General features: G+C 43.8%; 1 protein-coding gene across 1 annotated transcript in view; it reads left to right on the top strand.

Moving 5' to 3' along the window:
* Positions 1–21,383, top strand: part of Set (NAP domain-containing protein SET) — a 28,522-nt gene extending 7,139 nt beyond the window's left edge. The window contains exons 3-6 of the mRNA XM_045742043.2: positions 2,868–2,944; positions 13,477–13,661; positions 18,469–18,673; positions 20,632–21,383. Of these exons, the coding sequence (XP_045597999.1) occupies positions 2,868–2,944; positions 13,477–13,661; positions 18,469–18,673; positions 20,632–20,654 (490 nt within the window). The 3' untranslated portion in view covers positions 20,655–21,383. The remainder of the gene's footprint in view (positions 1–2,867; positions 2,945–13,476; positions 13,662–18,468; positions 18,674–20,631) is intronic.
* The last annotated feature ends 647 nt before the right edge of the window (positions 21,384–22,030 follow it).

Genomic DNA, 22,030 nt, shown 5'->3' with positions numbered 1-22,030 from the left:
TTACAAAACACTTTTTGTAAATAGTAGTCCCCCTGGTGACTTCCCTGAAACTATCTTGCTGAAATTACTTTTAGCTACTAGGTCACACCAGTCACTAAGAATTCTTTTTGGCCTACTAGGGACCAGAGTAGGAACCTGGGCCCCTCCCAAGTGGTGCAGAGTGTGACATTCTGCCACTCTTATCAGGAAATAGTTCAAAAAGTCAGCAAAGCATTACAGAAAACTGCAAGGTTCACAGAAAATGGAGCCTCGAAACCACCAAACAACTCACCCTAACAATAAAAAAAAGTGATCAAAATATTCAAAACACTAAATACCACCAGGTGGCCCAGAGACCCAGCTCCATCTCCCTCTCCCTCTCCCTCTCTCCTCCCCTCCCTTCCCAATGCCAACCCTCCCAGATCAGTTCTGTCACTGATGCAGTGTTATGCACACCACTGTAGTGCTGACACTTCCCTTGCACCCCGTTACTGCTCTGGTATGTTTGGGTGTTCACCCTTTCAAGTGCCAGGCCACTGGGGTGGAGGCCTGGCTTCTATGTTTAGGCCCATTGCTGGGGGAAGGGGGGGGGGGATTGCAATCATTTTTGGTTGTGTATTGGGTGCACTAGGTATCACGAGCTTGTTCATGTGGCCATCCTGCACAGCCCTGATTTTGTTGCTGCACACGGTGACTGTTCTTTCAGCAAGTATCCTTCAGTGCCTGGATGTCTTAAGTTTTGCCACGAGGGGTGAGTTTATTGGGTAGCGCCACTCATCCTGTGAGTGGACAAACCACCATGGCAGCATGTACAACACTCTCCAATAGGAAGAAAACCCGGTGGGTTGTTCATCCTGTCACTTGTACCCAGATACAGCTGGGACTTGTTTAACTGTCTCAAGTGAACAACTTATCAAACAAGAAGATTAACATTTGTCAACCCTTAAAAACGTACGTTATCTTGCGGGTGCAAAATTGGGGGAAATCTTATGAGAACAGCATATATGTTCTGACAAATAGTATTATGGAAGGGGATCCACAGGAATTTGACAACTCTTCCCTGATTGGTTAGTACCCTCACAGCTCTCTTGATTTCAGCAACTATCGCAAGGTTTCCTGCCCAATTTTTAATAAGAGTGTATTGCTGCTTTTGAATTAGTGCAGATCATTGCACTGATAGTTTTTGTTTCAAGAAATCTTAACACCATAACAATGGCAGTTAGTTCAGTTTGCATTGAAGAGACAGAGTTCTCAATACATGCTTTTTCTTCACTTGCATTTTGATAGGCATTATTCCTAATTACTGTATAGAGACTTTGTAAAGGCATTTGGTAAATATGACCATGGAGTGATAGCCCAGAAAATGAGGTCAGTAAGAATGACAGGGTAAAGTAGGGCAACGGATATTAAATTCTGTCAAACCAAACGCAATGAGTAATGGTCATCCAAATAAAATTGAGTCCAAGCAGTTAAAAGCCCTCTACCTCAGGGCACAGTCCTTGCACCACTGCTTTTCCTTATTTTCATATCAGATATAGTTAAAAACACAAGTCACAGGTTTGTATCTGCTTGATGGGGGTTCTGGGAATTCTTTACTCCCCAAGCCTGGCCCGAGACCAGGCTTGACTTCTGAGAGTGGTCCAATAGGCTGTTGCTTGCAGCGACCCGCAGGCCCACATACCTACCACAGCCTGGTTGGTCCGGCACTCCTTGGAGGAAACTATCTAGTTTTCTCTTGAAGATGTCCACGGGTGTTCTGGCAATATTTCTTGTGCTCGCTGGGAGGATGTTGAACAACCGCGGACCTTTGAAAAAGATGACAAAAATCTGCAAAAAATTACTTCTGTAAAAGACATTGAAAATTACAAGCTGATGTTACTAAAATTTTTGATTGTGCAGCAGAAAATGACATGATATTTATTGATGATAAATTCCAGGTGCTTAGGTATGGTAACAATGAAGACCTTAAACAAAATACAGGGTACAAAATAATCAAATCTGCCCATAGTAGGAAAGCAACATGTAAGTGATCTGGGAATGTCTTGACGACCTAACATTTAGGGAGCATAACCAAGCAAATATTGTGTCAGCTAGAAAAATTATAGGATGGATTACAAGAACCTTTAAATCCAGGGATCTCATCACAATGGTTGTACTATTCAAATCACTTGTGCTGTCCCATCTTGAGTACTGCTCAATACTCACTCCCCTGTTTACAGCAGGAGAGATTGCTGAAATAGAGGGAATATAGAGAACATATACAGCACGCATAGACATGATAAAGCACCTAAATTATTAGGATAATTTGAAAGCTCTAAAAATATACTCTCTAGAAAGGAGATGAGAGAGGTTTCAAATAATACACAGTATACATGGAATATACTGGAGGGTCAGGTCCCAAATTTACACAGAAGGAAGCCAGTGAAGAGTAGAGGTGCCATAGGCACAATTAGAGAGTACTGTCTGAACATCAGAGGTCTATGGTTGTTCAGTACCCTCTCAGCAAGTACAGTATAAGAAATTTTGCCAAAACAAAAGTGGAATTCAAGAAAAACCTAGACGCTTTCTGAAAGAAGTGCCAGACGAACCGGGATGTAGTGTATATGTGGGCCTGTGTGCCACTCTGAGCAACAACCTGTTGGACCAAGCTCTCGGAAGTCGGGCCTGGCCTCAGGTCAGGCTCAAAAGATTAGAAGAACTCCCAAAGGTCATCCAGGTTCATAAGGTAAATAGAACCTTAAATGTAAATGATTTACTACACTAATATAATAGAACCTAAGTGTTATTGAATGTACTATGTATTGTATATGATCTTTAGTGTAAAGATCATACATTCATACAATATACTGTATGGTGTAAATCTTACTGATATTATTTTCTCATTTCAGAATTAAATTTCATTTTGAGGAAAATCCATACTTTGAAAATGACGTGCTTACAAAAGAATTTCATCTTGGCTCGACAGGCAAGTGCAGTAAGCCTTGTAAAGGCCTTATACATAATGTTTAATACCACTTTTAGTTTTAGGGAGTATTTTAAGTAAAACTTGTATTATCTCAAATTTCAGTTTTGTTAATGATATTAAGGGGCCCGAATCAGAGTTTGAACTCTGATTTTTTCTGTGGAGAGCCCCTTTGGCTCCATGAAGCTGTACCAGGCTGATGTGTATATATTAGTCTGTGGCAACAGTCAATCGATGGAGTTCTTAGCCTACTGGGGACCACAAGCCAGAACCTGGCCCTCTCAGAGAGGCACAAGGAGCAATGACCTATAAACACCCCCTCCCCCCATGTAGCTAGAAGCAGTCTGTCTGCCATCTACCAGGTCAAGCACCCAGAAAGGTAGGAATCCCAAAACAAACTACAGCTGATTAAAAATTACAAACTGAAAGCCGAACGAGCAGGCAGATCCCCCCAATCAGAAAACAAGTAAACAAGCATGACGTCACCACAGCCGCCGCACCACTGTCTGTGCAACTCTTCCCTTCTCGGGAGGGGGAAGGGGGACCCCCAGACCTCCTGTGCCGCCAACCCAACCTCAGTTCTGAGGCTGTTGTGTTGGGTGGCGGTCGATCGACTCTCGCTCCAATCCTTAAACAATGCTGTGCCTTGTGGCAGTGTGCGAACCAGGTGTAATTCCAGAAGTACTGGGGTTGCATGCACCTAAGGTTTCCTTCCCTAGGTGCCCTGTAAGTACTGCCCTTGCAGTTTGGGGTTACCTTCCACAACCGGTTTGGGGACGACCTCCGCAGGGTTCTTTTTCTGCTCGGTCAGCTGGGTGTCGCTAGCTGGGGCGCAACGTCCTATGCAGCTGTCTTAAAATACGCATAACGGCCAGTTCTGTTCCTCCTGAAGACGTTCTTTTGTGGGTGTTTCTTTTCTTTTGTTTTGCCTGGTGGGGGTCTGCCTGGTGTGGCTGTAGGACCACTTGTATTTTTTGGTGGCTAGGTTCCACCACTAGTCCCCATGATCGCACATGTCACAGGGGTTCAGCTTTTGTTTGTTTGTTTGGTAGTTCTGGGATAACCTGTTAGCAGTACCTTGCCTGGGCTTTCCTTAGCAGTCAGCCTAAGGGCCCTGGAATTCCTCATTGGGGCTCATTGGTCTGATAGCTGTGTTCTCCGAGTCCCATATAGCTTTGTGCTAGTTTGAAGGTTGCTCTTCCCTTGTCTCAGGGTAACACTCACCGTTTTTGCCTCCGTTGGGTCAATCATACCTTTGACCCGGAGTCCCACAAGTGGTGTTCCTTGCTTGTACTCCAGTTCACGCAGTCCACTGCTATTGATATTCGGGTGCAGGCAGCTTCAGCAATGCATGCGAGGTTTAGGTTGCTGCAACATGCTAGGTTGGTTCCCTTTCCGGATGCCCTGCGGCTGCCCTGCTTGGGTTATAGAGACCTGGACTTGGGGGGGTGTTAAGTCACCTCGACTTTGGTTCCGTCCGCGCCCCCTTGTCCTTCCTTTGCTATAGTTCATCCTGCTCCTGGCTCCCAAATGTCTGAGGGTTTCGGAGTCAGAGCAGGGCTTTCTTGGTGGTGAGACTGATGGCTTTGGGAAATGCCCCGTCCGGATCGCGGCAGAGGCATTCGAGCCCATTTCACCTGCCGGGGCTCTCAGGTCACACCAGCGGATCCCCTTCTTCCCTGCTTTTGCGGTGGACTCTGCCTTTTCTCCAGAGGCAGAGAATTTGGAGGATGGCTCTGCCTTCCTGATCCTGATCCTCTGATGGGCCTGATGTGGGGGGGGGGGGGTCCTGCTTGGAAAGGTAGTGCTAGCCAGGGCTCAGGGTTCCTTTGGTCGTCGTAAGCCAATGGTACCAAATTCATTGCCGGCCCCTCCTTCGGAGCCATTGATGTCTGGTCGGCACAGTGCTCGCTCTGAGCGTCGACTGGGCTTGGGTCGTCGGCTCTTTCATGGTTCGCCCTATTCACGGGGTGATGGAGGGGTGGCTCGCTCTGTTAGTTTTCGACTGGTTCCATGATTTGTTGGCATTTCGGGTCATTTCCTCCGGCTTGCCGTGGCCTTGGATGGTTCCTCCTTTGGGGGGATTCGGGACAGGCCTCTTTCCCCTGTGCTCTGTTGGATCATCCTGGAGTTGGGTACGCTTGGTCATGGTCGAAATGATGGCATTCCTCAGGTGGGTTTCCCGCCTGTTTCTAGCCTGAAGCGGGACACTGCGGATCTGCGGTTCATTCTGGACTTGTCACGTCTGAATCCCTGGGTCTTTTGCTCCTCTTTTTGGATGACGACTCTGTCCCAGGTCCGGCTGCTTTTGGAACTGGATGCTTGGTGTCCCTGGACCTCCAGGATGCATATTGGCACATCCCGATTCATCCAGGGTTCAGGGGCTGGCTCAATTTTGTCGTGGGGCGGCAAACTTACTGTTTTCGTTGCCTTCCATTCGGTTTGAATCTGGCGCTTTGCATTTTTACACGCCTTACCTGGATCGTGGCGACCTGTTTGCATCTATTAGGGGTTCAGGGTTCTGGCTTACCTTGATGACTGGCTGGTCTGGGCTTCTAGCCAGTCTGCGTGTCTGCTCGCCAGGGATTTGGTTCTTAACCAGCTCGCCGGGTATGGGTTCATGGTGAACTGGAGGAAGTCCCACTTGGTTCCCTCTCAGGTTAGGATTTGGGTGGGTCTTGTGTGGGACTTTCGGATCGCTTCCTTGTCTCTCCCAAGGAGGGGAGGGGTCGGCCGAGCGGACAGCACACTGGACTTGTGATCCTGTGGTCCCGGGTTCGATCCCGGGCGCCGGCGAGAAACAATGGGCAGAGTTTCTTTCACCCTATGCTCCTGTTACCTAGCAGTAAAATAGGTACCTGGGTGTTAGTCAGCTGTCACGGGCTGCTTCCTGGGGGTGGAGGCCTGGTCGAGGACCGGGCCGCGGGGACACTAAAAAGCCCCGAAATCATCTCAAGATAACCTCCAGCGATGTTGCTGTGGCTGCAGTCCTGCCTTTGGCTGTTTTTCAGGGGAATCCGGGTCACTTGTTAGTTGTCCGAGCAGCTGTGCAGGAGTCTGAAATTCACTGTGCTGGTCTACTTGTCCTGTCAGATCTGGCTTTGGCGGTTGTTCTGGTTCCTTTGGGGACGTCTCTTCCGCCACTCTCGCGATCGCTGGGTTCAGACCCCGGGGGGAGGGGGGCCTTGCATGGCCTGCTTCCTCTTCAGAGCATTCGGGGTTCAGTGCCATGGCGCCTATCTGAGCCCTCGCTCGATGTGCTCACAGATGTGTCATCTCTCGGCTGGGGTTTTGTGGTCAGTGATCACCAGTCCAGCCAGGGGCAATAGGGTCCATCCTTCCATCGGGCTCACAGCACTGTGTGGGAGTTCACGGTGGTGTGGTTTTTACTTCGGAGGGTTCAAGCTGCTCCCCCGTGATTCATTGCCTGAACCGAGAGGATTGGTTGCTGTCCTTGGCTCTGCATTGGGCCAGGTCAGTTTCGGTGACTCGTCTGCTGAGTTCTCTGGGTTTGGCTTTCCTGGCGGTTCATATTGGGGGGGGGGGTCCAATGTCCTAGTGGACTGCCTGTCCTGGTTCACTCACCTTTCCACGGAATGGACGGTGAATGCCTACTGGTTCCATTGACTGCTGGACTTTTGGGCACCTGGAGGTGGACCTCTTCGCGTCGGATTGGTCGAGACATCTTTTGGTATATGCGACGCCCTTCCCCAACTGCAAAGCTGTCATGGTTGATGCTTTTTGACTGGACTGGTCGAGGTGGGGTTACCTGTACCTCTTTCCCCTGGTTCAATTGTTGCTCCAAGTCCTGGCTTACTTGGAGACTTACCAGGGGAGAGTAGTCCTGTCGGCCCCTTGGTGGCCGACCCAGCCTTGGTGTCAGGCGTTGCTTGCTCGCCTGACACCGAGGGTCTTCTCACGGCTCCGCCTTTTTCAGCAGATCGATACGTGGCTGGTTCGATCTTCTTCAAACTTCGTGTCTGGCCTTTTTGACGCAGTTTTATCACCACTTGTGTGGTGATCAGGTGGCTTCGTTGATGGTGTCCCACCTGCGTGTTTCGTCTCGGTGGCACTATGAAGTTTCTTGGCAGTCCTTTCGGCACTTCTCGACTCTTTATAGGTTGTCTTCGATTTCTGATTGGGTTGTTTTGTCCTTTCTCTCTTGGTTGTTTTAGGACCGTCATCTTATGCCGAATACTGTCACCTTGTATCGTGTGGCGCTGGCAAAGCCGCTTCATCTGGCGTTCGGGATGGATGTCACTTCTCCTCTGTTCCGTAAGCTTTCTCGGGTGTTGTTTCACCCCTGGCCTGCTCATGCGTCGCCCGAGTCGTCCTGGTCGTTGGACCGAGTGTTCTCTTTTCTCTCCTCGGTTTGTGGTGGCCTTTTTGGTTCAAGACTGATTTTCTAAGACTCTTTGTTCTGTTGGCATTGGCCTCTGGGGGTCGGGGCGGGAAGCTTCATGCTCTCCTCTGGCACAGGGTTTCTGCTTTTTCGGTAATGGTGGTCGTTTTTGTTTGCAGCTGTTGTTAATGCTTGGTTTGTTTGGCCGGGGGTGCATCATGTTTTGTATCCGGTTGTGGCTCTTCGCAGTTACTTGCGCGCAACGGCCTTCATGGCAGGGGATGCGCTTTGGGTTGTGGGTTTCCCTTCTTCCCTGTTCCAGGGCACGGGTCTCCCAGGTTGTCCACAGGATTATTCGGTCCAGCCAGCCTGCTGTATATCCCCATGCCCAAGACGTTCGTAAGTTCACGGCTTTGGCTGTTGTTTTTGGTAATATTTCCCGGGCTGGCATTGGGGCACAGGGTTTTTGGAGGTCAAACAGGGTCCTGGCTGTATGATACCTCGTTTGTTTCTGGCCCTTTTTGGGCCTATGTAGCCTTTTGTAGCAGCACACTGTGGGAGTTTGCGGCAGTGTGGCTTTCACAGTGACGGATTTGGCTTGCTTGAGGCTCTACAATTTAGCTCCATTTGGACTGCACCCTGGTGGTTCATTGCCTGAACTGCGGGGGATCTCTTCAGTCCTTGGCTCTTTGTGGCTGGTCGCTTCGAGTGGCTTTTCTGCTGATTTCTCAGGGTTTAGCTCTCTGTGAGGTTCACATCAGGGGCGTATCCAACGTCCTAGCGGATGTTCTGTCTCTGTTCATATCCCTGTCCACGGAATGAACAATCGTTGCTGACTCCTTCAGTTGGCTTTGCCAGACGTTCAGCCCCCCGGAGGTGGACCTCTTTGTGTCAGCATGGTCGAGGCATCTCCCAATATATGTGGCACCCTTCCCCCGACTGCGAAGCCTTCGCGTTAGATGCTTTTTGGTAGGACTGGTCGAGGTGAGGTTATCTGTTCCTCTTTTTCCCCAGTCCAGCTTGCATCGAGTTTAAGCTCAGCTAGAGTCCTGTCAGGGGAGTGTTCTCTTGACGCCATGGTGGCCAGGCCAGCCTTGGTTTCAGGCACTGCTTGCTTGGTGTCCAAACCCGGGGCATTTTTCCGTGACTCTGTCTCTTTCAGCAGATCGGGCCGGTGAGGTACTGTACCTTGCTGGGTCGATCTACTCTTCTGCTCTTCAAGTCTGGTATTTCTGACGCGTGTGTATCACCACGTGTATCGTGATCAGGTGGCTTCTCTCATGGCATCCCACCTGAGGTCTTCTTCTCGATGAGAGTATGAAGTCACTTGGTGTTCTTTTCGCCACTTCCTTACTTTTCATAGGTTGACTTCTGTTTCAGTTCGTGTTGTTTTGTCTTTGCTTTCTTTTTCGGACCAACATCTTATGCCGAATACTGGCACCTCTTATTGTAATTACCTAAGTGTAGTTACAGGATGAGAGCTATGCTCGTAGTGACCCGTCTTCCCAGCACTCATATAACGCTTTGAAATTACTGACGGTTTTAGCCACCACCACCTTCTCACCTAACTTTCTCCAACCGTCTACCACTGTTTGCAAAGGTGAATTTTCTTACATTTCTTTGGCATCTTTGTTTCGTTAGTTTAAATCTACGACTTCTTGTTCTTGAAATTCCGGGTCTCGGGAATTCTTCCCTATCAATTTTATCAATTCCTGTTACTATTTTGTACGTAGTGATCATATTGCCTCTTTTTCTTCTATCTCCTAGTTTTTGCATATTTAATGCCTCTATCGTCTCCTCATAGCTCTTGTCCTTTAGTTCTGGGAGCCACTTAGTGGCATGTCTTTGCACCTTTTCCAGTTTGTTGATGTGCTTCTTAAGATATGGGCACCATACAAACACTGCATATTCCAGCTTTTGTCCAACAAATGTCATAAACAATTTCTTTAGTATTTCTCCATCCATGTATTTAAAAGCAATTCTGAAGTTAGAAAGTGTAGCATAGGCTCCTTGCACAATGTTCTTAATGTGGTCCTCAGGTGATAGTTTTCTATCTAGAACCACTCTTAGATGGTTCTAGATAGGTTCTAGACAGTTTTCTATCTAGAACCACCCCTAGATGAATTTATAGAATAGACCTGGTTCTGTTTTACATTTGTCCGCAATCCCTTTTTTTCTATTTCTTTCTGCCTCTCTCCTCACTGCCGTGTAGTTGTTTCTCGCATCTTTGTATCGCTGGTATGTTTGGGGGTTTGGCCTTTTGCTATACTGTATTGATTCCATTTTTGTCTTTTGGTCTCTGGTCCTCTTGCAATTTCTGTTGAACCAACCCTGTTTCCTAGTTCTGCATCTCTGCTTTGGTATAAATTTTTTTGTGCCTTTATCATATATTTAAAAAAAATTTGATATACATTTTATTTACTTCATGTCCTAACAGCAAGTCTTTCCACAGTGTGCGGCACTGGCGGAGTCACTCCGGCTTTTGTTCGGGGTGGATGTCACTTTGGCTCTGTTCCGTAAACTTTCTCGTGCATTTTTTCACTTCCAGTCTGCACCATCCTGGTCTTTAGATCGGGTTCTCTCTTTTCTCTCTTCCTCGCGGTTTGTTGTGGCCTTCTTCGGTCCAAGATTGTTTTCATAAAACTTAGTTTGTTGGCTTTGGCTTCTGGGGGTTGGGTCAGTAAGCTTCATGCTCTCCTCTGGCGCAAGGGTTTCTGCTCTTTCGGTCCTGGTGGATTTTCTTTTGCAGCCGTCTCATTTTCTGGCGAAGAATGAGACGATGGGCTTTCGGAGGTGTTCGTGGGTTATTGATACTTAGTTGATCAGGCCAGGGGTGCATCATGTTTTGTGTCTGGGTTCGGCTTTATGCCATTGCCTGCGCGCCTCGGGTTCTGTGTCCTGGGACGCGCTTCAGGTTAATCTGATATTCCTCGTTCCCTGTTCCACAGATCGGATCTGTCAGGTTGTCTGCAGGGTTATCAAATCTAGCCAGCCTGCGGTCTACCCTCGTGCCCATGATGTTTGGAAGTTTGTGGCTCTTGCTGCTGTGTTTGGGAACATGTCTTGGGCTGTCCTTTGGGCATGGGGGGTTTTGGCTTTCTAACAGGGTTCTGCCTATCCATTATCTCATTAATGTTCTGGGCCCTCAGCGGTCTTGTGTGGCCTTGCATTGTCGGTTGCAGCCAGTTGTCCTGTCTTCGTCTTGAGGCACGCAGTGCTGCTGCCTCCCGGGTAAGTCCATCTTTTACTTAACTTTGGGTATCTAGCTCCAGGGAGCCGACTTGGCTCCCCTCAGAAAACCAGCATTGAATGTAATGAAATGCCATTTTCTGGGTGAGCCCCGGAGGCTCCCTGGCATCCTCCCTCTGGTCGGCATTTTTTGTTTCCGTTAGATCAGACTCCGAACTGGTGGTCTAGTGGCTGGCTCGGTGGGGGGTGGCTCATATGGTTGATGACGATTTGCTGGTTACCTTCATTTTTCTTGGGGTGGGGGAGGGGAGTTCTTGGGCTCTATTTTGGGGTGCCTACTTTTCTGGGTGTCCAACTCCAGTTTATGGCAGACATGAATATACTCTTTGAGAGTGGAGTTTTCATAGGCAATTGCTCCCTTCACCACTGAGAGAATCGTGTTCTGGCTCGTGGTTCCCTGTAGGCACAAGGACTCCATATGACTGAAGTCCCAGACTAATATAGCTAATATAAGTCAGATAGCTCCAGGGGAGCCTCCAGGGCTTGCCCAGCAAATGACGTTTCACTACATTTAACGCTGGCTTTTGTGTAGTTATTTCAACAGTTTTAAACTTTACAAATTTTGCTGGTGCCAAAGAGCATTCTCCTTAACACTGCACTGCACTTTGTGCCTTTGAAATGAAAATACTGTACACTGTAGTTTAGTTGTGCAATATTTTTAACATTATTCTCATTCTTAAAAATGCTTGGTTAATGTTAATAATTCATTAATAAATGCACCATGAAGTTGTCACATGAAACATGTGTACAGTGCAGGTTAAAATGCTTTTTAATCTGCTGGGGTGTAAATCTCCAGTAGCTTCTTTACAAAATTCATTCTTCCCAGCGATATTTATTTGCTGGCTACCTCCTGTGTGCATTTTTTGTTATAAAATTAAATGAATACTGTAATTCATATTCATAGGGAAAATAATGCAAGGTTTGGGAAAATAAGCAAAATATTCTAGGTGCTATAGTTTTGTTGTGGTTGGCATAAAAGATGGATTTACCCCCAGAATGCTTTTGTCACAATTATTGTCTACTGTGCAACTGTGTGATTTTGATGTCCCAGGTTCAGTCCTTGGCAGGATGAAACGTTTGACCATTTGTTCTTGCACCTCGTATGTGTGGGTTCACCTAGCAGTAAATAGGTGCCCATGGAGTTAAGCAACTTTTGTGATCTGCATCCTGGGGGAAGGTCAGAAGGTGGTATAGGGAAGTTTCAATAATCCTGACAGTTTTCCCCTCTTCGACAATGAAAAACCAAAATGGAAACCTTTTCTAGCGAGTCATGAGAAGAGTGTGTGAGGGTTTAACCCTTACACTGCTCAGGGGTCCTTGGGACATTTACACCCCTGTGCGCAAGAAAAAAAAAAATTCAAAATTTTTTTTTCGTCTTCTAAACATGTTAATTTGTGTCCCCTGAGCACGGAAAAAATAAAAAAAAATCGTAGGTGACATATTTTGGGCGCAATTGACCGAGGAAGTCTGGCAAAAAGTGGGTGTTGACAGAGCGGTCGTCAGACCCGGTCAGCGTCACCCGCGTTGACAGATGGGAGTTGCCACAAAGATATTATTACCTAATTGTTTCAATGTCTCCGATTGATTTTTTCTTAGTTTTTTTGCAGTAATATTATTCAATAGTGTGTATTGTAATATATTTATATAATAAAAGTGGTTAATAATCGCTATACTCAAAAGTATGATGTGCATATTAGTGATTCAATTATTATGTTTATAAAACTATAAACAAATAGTTTTGCTGCTATTACACTCTATACACAGGTTATATATAAGTATTGGCATGTTTTGGTCACCATAACGAACCACTAAGTTGGTATTGAGTCGAAAAGCAACGAGGAGTTACCGCCACACACCAGCCAGCCACTCGCTGCCACTCCCTCAACACACGCACTAAACTTTCTCCCCCAACAATACCATTTGTGGTGTTATTACACTATATACAGACGTTATATATAAGTATGTATATATTTTGTTCACCACAACTGTACAGCTAAGCTGATATAGTTAGTTCAGGCACTAAGAGTCGTCGCTATACACAGATGGCGGCTGGCGGCTCCCTCACTCTTTCAAGGTCACACGCACTAAACTTTCTCCCCCAACAATACCTTTTGCAGTGTTATTACCCTATATACACATATTATATATAAATATCTACATGTTTTATGCACCGTAACTGTACACCTAAGCTTGTAGTGCGCTCAAAGAGCATAGTGGCCACCCTCTAAACAGCTAGACAAATCATGCAGACGACGTCACCTCCGTCACCCATATGGCTCCTCCCAGCATAATCCTTTTGCTGTTATTACACTAATACACACATTATATATAAGTATCTACATTTGTGTTCACCATAGAGAACCACTGACCTGGTATGGTGAATGCAAACAATAACAGGTGGCCACACAGTCAGTAAACGATGCTGTCTCCCTCCGTCTCTCAGCATCACTCCTCCCACAGCACTAATTATTACAACAATCCTGCTATTATCACAACCCTGGTTATTTATATCACAGTCATTTTGACATTTTTCGGCGATGCTGTGGTCACAAGCTGAACATCAATGCTGTTCGCTCATGCTGCGTGCGCCGGCCTTGGTTGCTCCAACAGTACTGTGCCTCTCACACTTGAGAATATTGCCCACGATTTTTTTTTAAAATGACATCTGTTTACAAGAGCCCTGAGGAAGCTACTGTGAACCCCGTGTAGCCGCGGGCCATTTGAATCAGGCCTGGCACCGTATGGCGTATATATACGCCATGCGCACCATGGGACATGTTACTCAGGGCGTATATATACGCCATGCGCAGTTTAAGGGTTAAGATATGAATCTCCAGTAATATCACAAAAAGGCTTGGTTCGAGGAAACTGGACCTCTATTGCTTTCCCACTGTTCACTTGATATAAGGTTTCCTTTTTTTTATATATATATATGTATATATAGGTGATCCTGCGTCGCAGTCTACAGAGATAAAATGGAAAGGAGGACACAATCTAGTAGAACGATTTCGACAGAGGATGCAACAAGGGGAAAAGGGTGGAACAGGCCGGAAACGTCCTCTGGAACTTCGGTCGTTCTTTTCCTGGTTTTCTGATCATGGAGATCCATCAGCTGATGAAATTGCAGAGGTGGGTATTTATACATACAGTATTCATATATTTCAGGTATGTTCATGCAGCCCTGTTCTCTTGATTTGCCTCTTCATTCAAAATACAAAGTATTAGCAAAACCTGGAACATACAAACCCAAGCAACCTCCCCCCCCCCCCCTCCTGCCCCAAACTAACTTACCAATGCATAGAAAATGTAGATACAGAATTTGTGAGCCACTAATTTTCATAGTCCTTTGTAATTTGTATGTTGGGCATCATAACAGTGTAAACACTGCTTGCAGAGAGAGTTGTGGAAGGTTGGAACAATTTAAGTTAGAAAGTGGGGGATGTCAACCATCAGTACAGTAGTTTCAAAGCATCATATTACAAAGCTTATAAGGACTAGTGACTTGTAATGCCTCTCAATAACCCAGGTTGGTAAACATTGTGTACATTGTAGCATTTACCTTTCAAGCTTAAAAGTTGTTCTGTCTTCCATATGTAATTGCAGAGTCGTTATCTGCAGTTATTAAGTGAATTAAACACTATTGGCTGCTCATTCATATGTTCTATTTTCAGTCAGAAGTGCTTTCTTTACATGTCCATCCTTGATGAATAACCAATACACATCCTTTAAATTCTTCCCACTTTCCAAGTGGTGTTCTATCAACTGTAATTCATATTAATGTTTATATTTCGTGCACTGAATTAAATTCAAGCAGGTAGAAACTGCATGTATATATTGGAAAAAAGAAGACTTGAAAAGTTCGCATTTTTGTTTTGGCATTACTGTAAATTGAATTTATCCTGGTCATGTTTTACTTGTTTCATAATACATGCTGTATATATATCTTTAATATTTACTGTAATAAATTAGCTTGCCTTTAAATTGTATTACTTTATAGAATATCATTTCTTAACAATTGATCATGGTGTTCAGAAAACTTGAGCATTTACACCTTTTAATTACTGTTTCTCTGAGTGAATTGAATTTCATAGGCATGAGTTTATCTGGAGGTTGTCCAATTAAAACATTACAGGTGAATGACTTCTGTTCACAAGTACAAGTATTTTGTTTTATTTATCTAAAAACAAAACAAAAAATACATTTAACAGGAAATTGAATATCCATCACCCTCTTATTCCTACTGACTTCATTTTGTGGGCTATGATTCCATAGTCACATTTATCAAATGCATTTGCAAAGTCTGTGTAGACAACATCTGCATTATTTTTCTTCTAATGCATCATTGATTTTGTCATAGTGGCCATGTAGCTACAAGAGGCATGATCTTCTAGCTCTAAATCCATGTTGGCCTGAATTGTGAAGATCATTGGTCTGCATAAAATTAGAGATCTGATGCCTGATCACACTACTGAACTTTTATTATGTGGGACATTAGTGCAACTGGTCTGTAGTTCTTAGCTAATGCTTTGCTCCCACTCTTGTGTAGGAGGAGCCATTTCTGCTGATTATATCTCACTTCTTATATCTCCCCAGTGTCTAAGCTTTTTCTCCACACTGTACTGGAGCCGGTCGGCCGAGCGGACAGCACACTGGACTTGTGATCCTGTGGGCCTGGGTTCGATCCCAGGCGCCGGCGAGAAACAATGGGCAGAGTTTCTTTCACCCTATACCCCTGTTACCTAGCAGTAAAATAGGTACCTGGGTGTTAGTCAGCTGTCACGGGCTGCTTCCTGGGGGTGGAGGCCTGGTCGAGGACTGGGCCGCGGGGACACCAAAGCCCCGAAATCATCTCAAGATAACCTCAAAATAACTGAGTGCTTGTGCTACTGGCACTTTTAAACAAAATCTGAAAGGAAGATGAGTAGATCATAACATAACCAAGATGTGAAATTACAGTGTGCGGATCATAACATAACCAAAAAGTGAAGTCTGTTCTCTCCATCTGCATGTGTTTATATATCTACATGTATTAGAGCAAGCACTCCCTCTTCATCTACATGCATTTATGTAGCTTCAGAAGCTGCCTCATATGGGCCAATAGACCTTCTGCAGTTACCTTTGTTCTTATATGTATTAGAGCTCCACTACACAAGAGAGGTAGTAAAGCTCTGGCAAAATACTATAGACCAGTTTCACTAACATCACACACAATTAAAGTTTCTGGGGAAGCCCTGTCGGCTCCCTGAAGCTATCTGAACTGATATGTGCTATACAGTATTAGTTTCGGGTCACCAGTCACAAGGAATTTTTACGCCTAGTGGGAACCAAAGCCAGAACCTGGTTCCCTTAGAGAAGCGCAGGGGGCAATGGCGTATGAGCACTTTACATTTAAAGTACCGGGTATGTCATATCTTGCCATCGACCGGGGTGGGCACCCAGAAAGATAGGCAAACCAAAATAAACAACTAGCCATAAATTGTGACCTACAGCTAGAGAGAGCAAAGAAACTCCTGCTAAATGAGAAGAAAATAATAGAACTAGCAGCCCTGCATGCAACTAGTACTCCTGCTCGTTGGCTTGACCCCTTCCTTTTCCCCCCTGACATGGGGAAGGGAAACCGGATGGCTGTTCCCACCTCGGTTCTCATCCTGATGTGCTATTGGTCGCTCAGTCACTTTTGGCCTCAAGTTCCTGTTCTGGATTTTGACCTGTGTGGCTGTACAGCCTATCCTCCTGTTTAGATAGTACCTGTTGTGACCGTCGTCAAGAGTCACGAATTCGTATGTACCCAGCTTTAAGATGAGAGTATACTGACTAGCAAGGAATTCTTTTAAAATAAAGGTAAAAAACGAATCTGGTTACATTGTATGTCGGTATATGTACTATGGTCCTCATCATTACTATAATTACTACCAAAACAGGATAGGCTGGGCTGTACCAGCTGTGTGTGTGGTGTGGTGACCAGGTGTTCTTGTACTTGGAGCTGCTTGCACCTAGGGTACCCTTCCCTGGGTGCTCTGCAAGTACTACCCTTGCATGTCAGGGATAGCCAACATGCAGTTCGGATACCTTCAGGAAGCCTCCAGGGTTTTGCACAGAAAATGGCATTTTATTACATTCAATGCTGGTTTTTTGAAAGAGTAATTAGATATTAGATCTCCAGTTTGATGAAAAACAATTAACTTCACAACCCAGTGGGAAGAACATGTCTGTCACAATTACTCAACCACTATAGCAAAAGCATTAGAAGAAAAATAAAATGCAGATGTTGTATACTCAGACTTTGCAAAGGCATTCGATAAATGTGACCATGGATTGATGCCCATAAAATGAGATAAATAGGAATAACGGGTAAAGTGGGGCGTTGGGTTTTCAACTTTGTCAAACAACATACTACGAGTAGCAGTCAGTCAAATAAGATAGTCCAATTAGTACAGTGAAAACCTCTGTACCCCACAGCACAGTCCTTGCACCACTTCTCTTTCTCATTCTTATCTCGGATATAACAGAAATACTAGTCACAGCTTTGTGTCATCCTTTGCAGGTGGTTCAAAAACCAGCATGAAAATTTCCTTTGTAAGAAGACACTGAAAACTACAAGCTGATACTAATATAGCCTTTGATTGGGTAAAGAAAAATAACATGTTAAACGGTGATAAGTTCCAGGTACTTAAGTATGGTGGGAATGAAGAACTTAATACAAAATACTGTACCTTCCTAGGGTACAGGACAAGATCATAGAAGGAAAGCAGCATTTAAAATATCTGGGAATTATGGTGTCTGACGACCTGACATTTGGTAAACAGCCTAGCAAATTTTGCAGCAGCCAGGAAAATGTTTGGATGGATTATGAGAACATTCAAATCTAGAGACCCCATAGCAATGCCAATATTATTTATATCACTGGTGCTGTCCCGTCTTGAGTATTGCTCGGTACTCACTTCCCCTTTCAGAGCAAGAGAGATTTCTGAAATAGAGGAAATAAAGAAAACCTATATGGCACACACACATAACACATCTAAATTATTGGGACTGTCTCAAAGCTCTCAAAATGTATTATCTGGAAAGGAGACGAGAGGTATCAGACGAGTGTGTGTCAGGTCCCAAATCTACACATTAGAATAACATACTGGGGCGAACAATACGGAATAAAATGTAGAATAGAACCAGTGAGGAGTAGAGGTGCCATATACACAATCAGAGAACACTGAACATCAGGGATCCACAGCTGTCCAATACTTCCCAGCAAGCATTAGAAATATTGCCGGAAGAAAGTTGGATATTGTCAAGAAGCATTTAGATAGGTTCTTGCAAGAAATACCAGATCAACCAGGTTGTTATGGATATGTGGGCTGCTCCAAGCAACATCCTATTGGACCAAGTTATCACAATTCAAGCCAGGCTTGGGGAGTAGATGAACTCCTGGGACCCTCTCCATGTGCACATGTTTATATAAAAGGTGTCGTAAGAGTGCCTACAAGATTCCCTCGCGTGCCTTTTATTCTCTTCTATCTGGCTTATAGGTCTTCACCAAGTCAGAGGTGATTGTAACAAGAACACCCCTCCCCCTTCGCCCCCACACATGCACCCACCCAATGTTTAGCAATTTCATTTACACAAAGTCTACAGGAATTTATTCCCCATTGTACAGTATAAAGAGGGACTGCTGTACAGGAATAAATTACAGAGGCCATTGCGTTTGAATGTTAATTTTTTATATTGCTTAACCAGCTAATGCTTGGTTAGGATTTTCTTGTAAGGAATTGATTATGAATTGATTATATATACTACAATTTTTACTGAATATTTGAAGAGAAATATTTGTATTTAATGTTGTAGAGATTTATAATATTTTGTTTAGTGTAAATGTTTTGGTTACATTCTGCTGGATATTGTTTGCAAAGAATAATGAACTAATACATCTTGGATGTCTCAGGTGATCAAGGATGACATGTGGCCCAATCCCCTGCAATATTTCCTGGTGCCAGACATTGAGGTAGAAAATGGTGAGGGGGATGATGATGAAGAAGAACTTGAAGATGAGGAAGTAGATGATAATGTGGTTGTGGTTGAGGAGGAGATTGAAGAGGTTGACGAAGAAGGTGTAGAAGAGGAGGAGGAGGAAGATGCACAGGGGGAAGGTAAGCTGTCAGCTGATTGTTTATATGAACAATGTACAATAAGATCACCTGAACATGATATATATCAATAAGGAAATATTGAGACCATATGATGGGATTGAACCTGCATCCTTGGACTCCTCATACACCTGAGTGTTGGTGGGTACTGTCTAAGCTCAGTGATCCAAATCATATGTGCCCCCCCCCCCCTTCCCCTCATTTGAGCTACTCAAACATTTAACTTAGTCAACCTTTCTTACCTGGATTGTCAAAAATGAATAGCCATTTTCATGTATTTTAATCACTCGTAGCTTATCTTTAATGGATACCATAACTTACTTCCTCTTAACACCTCCATACTGATTGCTGCTGCTACCAGATATGGTGTTAGTAAGAAATTAATTGTTTCTATTAAAATAAAAATGGTGGGAAAGAAAAGCTTTCAGTAATGTAGTGGCACGAGGTAGAATCATTTGAGGAAAGAACACCTAACAGAGCAGGTTGACTGAGTTTGGACCAGTCCATCCCAGGTACAATACGTAGGCTGCCAGATGTGCAGACTAGAGGCACCTTGGAATATATACATACTAGATAAAGCATCAGAGATATGCACACCCTATTTTGAGAACTGCTCTAACCAGATGTACTGCTTGATGGTCTAGTTATGCCTTTTTTTTTTTTTTGTTACCTTATTTCTGAGACTGTGGTTGACCTTAAAGTTTCCTTATCGCTAGTTTCATGGGGTTTGGTGAACACACAAAGTACTGTACATTCCTCTTGCATCTAGGCTTCTGCCTTTGAGATTTGGCCCCAGGGTTGGTTTGTCTAATTTCCATGTTTCAGGGTTCTTTACTTGTATCATTTTCAATGTCTCCTGCTGATGTTGAGTGGGGTTCTTTCATGTGCAAGTTTTTTGTCATGCATTATATAACATCATCAAGTACATTTACACAGATGCTTATCATTCTTTGAGGATTTTGTCAAACATTTTCCATTGAATATCCTCCCTTCCGTCACTGATAGCCACTCTCTCTTTCTCAGTTTCGAGCTTGAGTAGTTCATGTTTTCTCTGGTTTTGTTGTACCTCACCTGGAAAAATTGTCTTTTCCATTTTGTCTATTCCCTCTATATGTACATTAGAAGACAGGACAAGAACCAACATGTTTACAATGTTGTTAGTTATATTCACTTGGTGTATCCTTGTATTTTGTTTCTCATGTCTCGTGTTGTGGCAAATTTTTGGATGCTTCTCAAGCACTTCTCTGAGCAGTACAATCAGTTACTACCATGTAACCCTCCCTTCTCAGAATATTTTCTTAGATGGGATTCAGGTGGTATTTGAGATGGAAGGCTTTATGTTGTCAGGGCTGGTGACTGTCAGGAGTTATTGAGAAGTTAACCAAGGTACAGCTTGGCAATTTTTGTGTTGTCAAGTTGTGCGTGGAAAAGCCTGTAAGTATATGTACTGGACTGAGTCAATATTCAGGGGTGCATTGCATCTTACACAGTACTGTACTCTAAGTCATCTTTATGTGACTCGTGCAGTCTCGTCAGATATTGCATGATCATCTCTGTATGACTTGCACAGTGGAATGGTTAAACTCTTGCTATCACAAATCGATAAGGGTCCAGAGCTGACCAAAATGTTGTCACTTTCATTTCATTTCATATACTGTATATGTGGTTTTGGTTACTTATTTTGAGCCACTAATCTCTCCAGAAGAACTAAATTCATGAAGTAGTGTGGTTATGGGAGGTGTGGGTATATGTGGTTATAGTTTGTCCTCACTTCAATTAGGAATCACTTTGTTTGCTCCTGTAATCTTTTCTGAAATTTTAAGCTTGCACCATTGCTAGAGTGTATCAGATGTCTGTACTATATTTTATTGCATTAACATTTTAGAAATGTACATTATATAAGTACTGGTACTGTATTAAAATCTTTATAATTAGGGAATGTGTGTAATTTTTCTCAACAGAAGACGGTGAAGCGGATGAGTGAGGCCGGCTATGTCAGGTTCTGGAGTTCCAAGAACATGGTCTAAGCTATCAGTCATAAATAGGAATGGTCTCAATGGTTTACTTGATCAGACTACTTTTGCTAGTTATAAAATAGATTGATTTTAGGAACTTGCTGTTCTCATTAAGTATATTTACATGATGTATGAGCAAAGGGTAAATGGGGTAATTTTCTAATTGTCAGTAAACTACATATTTGTGAAGTTTAGCATGGCAAATTTTAGCCTAGCTATTTTGTTAAAAAATAATTTGTTTCATTTATTTCCGTAACAATTTTTATTACACAAAATTTCGTTTGTTGAAATTGCTATGTGACATCCTATAAGTGGGAAGAAGAGTGATGCAGTAGGACTACACAAATTTTATACACTATTTCCAGTTTTCTCAAATTAGATTCGTATGCATTGCCCAGTCGATGTCCTATGCAAGTTAGCATGTGTGCAGTGGGTATGCAGTAATTTATAAATATAAAAAAGAACTTCTTTTTATGATCTAAAATATATGATGTATATTGTTGAGAATGTCTGCTGTACCCATTGAACACGTGACTTTGAGACTCCTGTGCTTGGAGACTACTAACAGCATAGGCAGTATAATTAGATTTAATTTACTAGAATGACAAAACTAATCATGTACAAGTTTTCTACTATGGGAACAAAAGTAATGTGTCATGATGTATGATCATTCCTATCATTAAAAGTCACTTTTGTAATTTGGGTTTCCTTTCTATTATACTTTACTTTTAACATTGCTCATCATGTCCTTTTCCTCTCATATTGGCTCAAGGAATAATATACAGGAGATTTTGGCTGATGTGAAACACACATGGTGCCAAGTTGTCTTCCAGTCTTGGTGCTGCCCTCTCATACTCTATAATGGAATTGTCTTCCTGCCTAGTAGGTGTTATTTTCTCATGTTTACTCTTCCAAAGTATAGAAGATGTCTGTTATTCCCCTCAAACTTTGCTTTGACCTCTGCAGAAGACAGGGTAGGGAAGACATCTTGAAGGACAAAGCCTAGATATTGGCATTATCCCTGACATACAGTACTAAAAACAGCAGAGATAGCACCACTCCATAAAGGAGGAAATAAGGCAGAGGCAAAAAATTACAGACCGATAGCATTAACATCGCACATCATAAAAATTTTTTGAGAGAGTGCTAAGAAGTAAGATCACAAAATACATGGAATTACAGCATCTCCATAACCCCTGACAACACGGTTTCAGAACCGAGCGCTCTTGCCTGTCGCAGTTGCTGGACCACTATGATATGGCATTAGATGCTATGGAAGACATACAAAATGATGATGTAATTTACACAGATTTCGCAAAAGCTTTTGATAAATGTGACCATGGTG

The sequence above is a fragment of the Procambarus clarkii genome, chromosome 40 (genome assembly GCF_040958095.1).
Source record: "Procambarus clarkii isolate CNS0578487 chromosome 40, FALCON_Pclarkii_2.0, whole genome shotgun sequence".
In the NCBI taxonomy this organism is placed as follows: Eukaryota; Metazoa; Arthropoda; class Malacostraca; order Decapoda; family Cambaridae; genus Procambarus; species Procambarus clarkii.
Note: the sequence above shows the minus strand (reverse complement) of the source record. Positions and strands in the feature narration are given on the sequence as shown.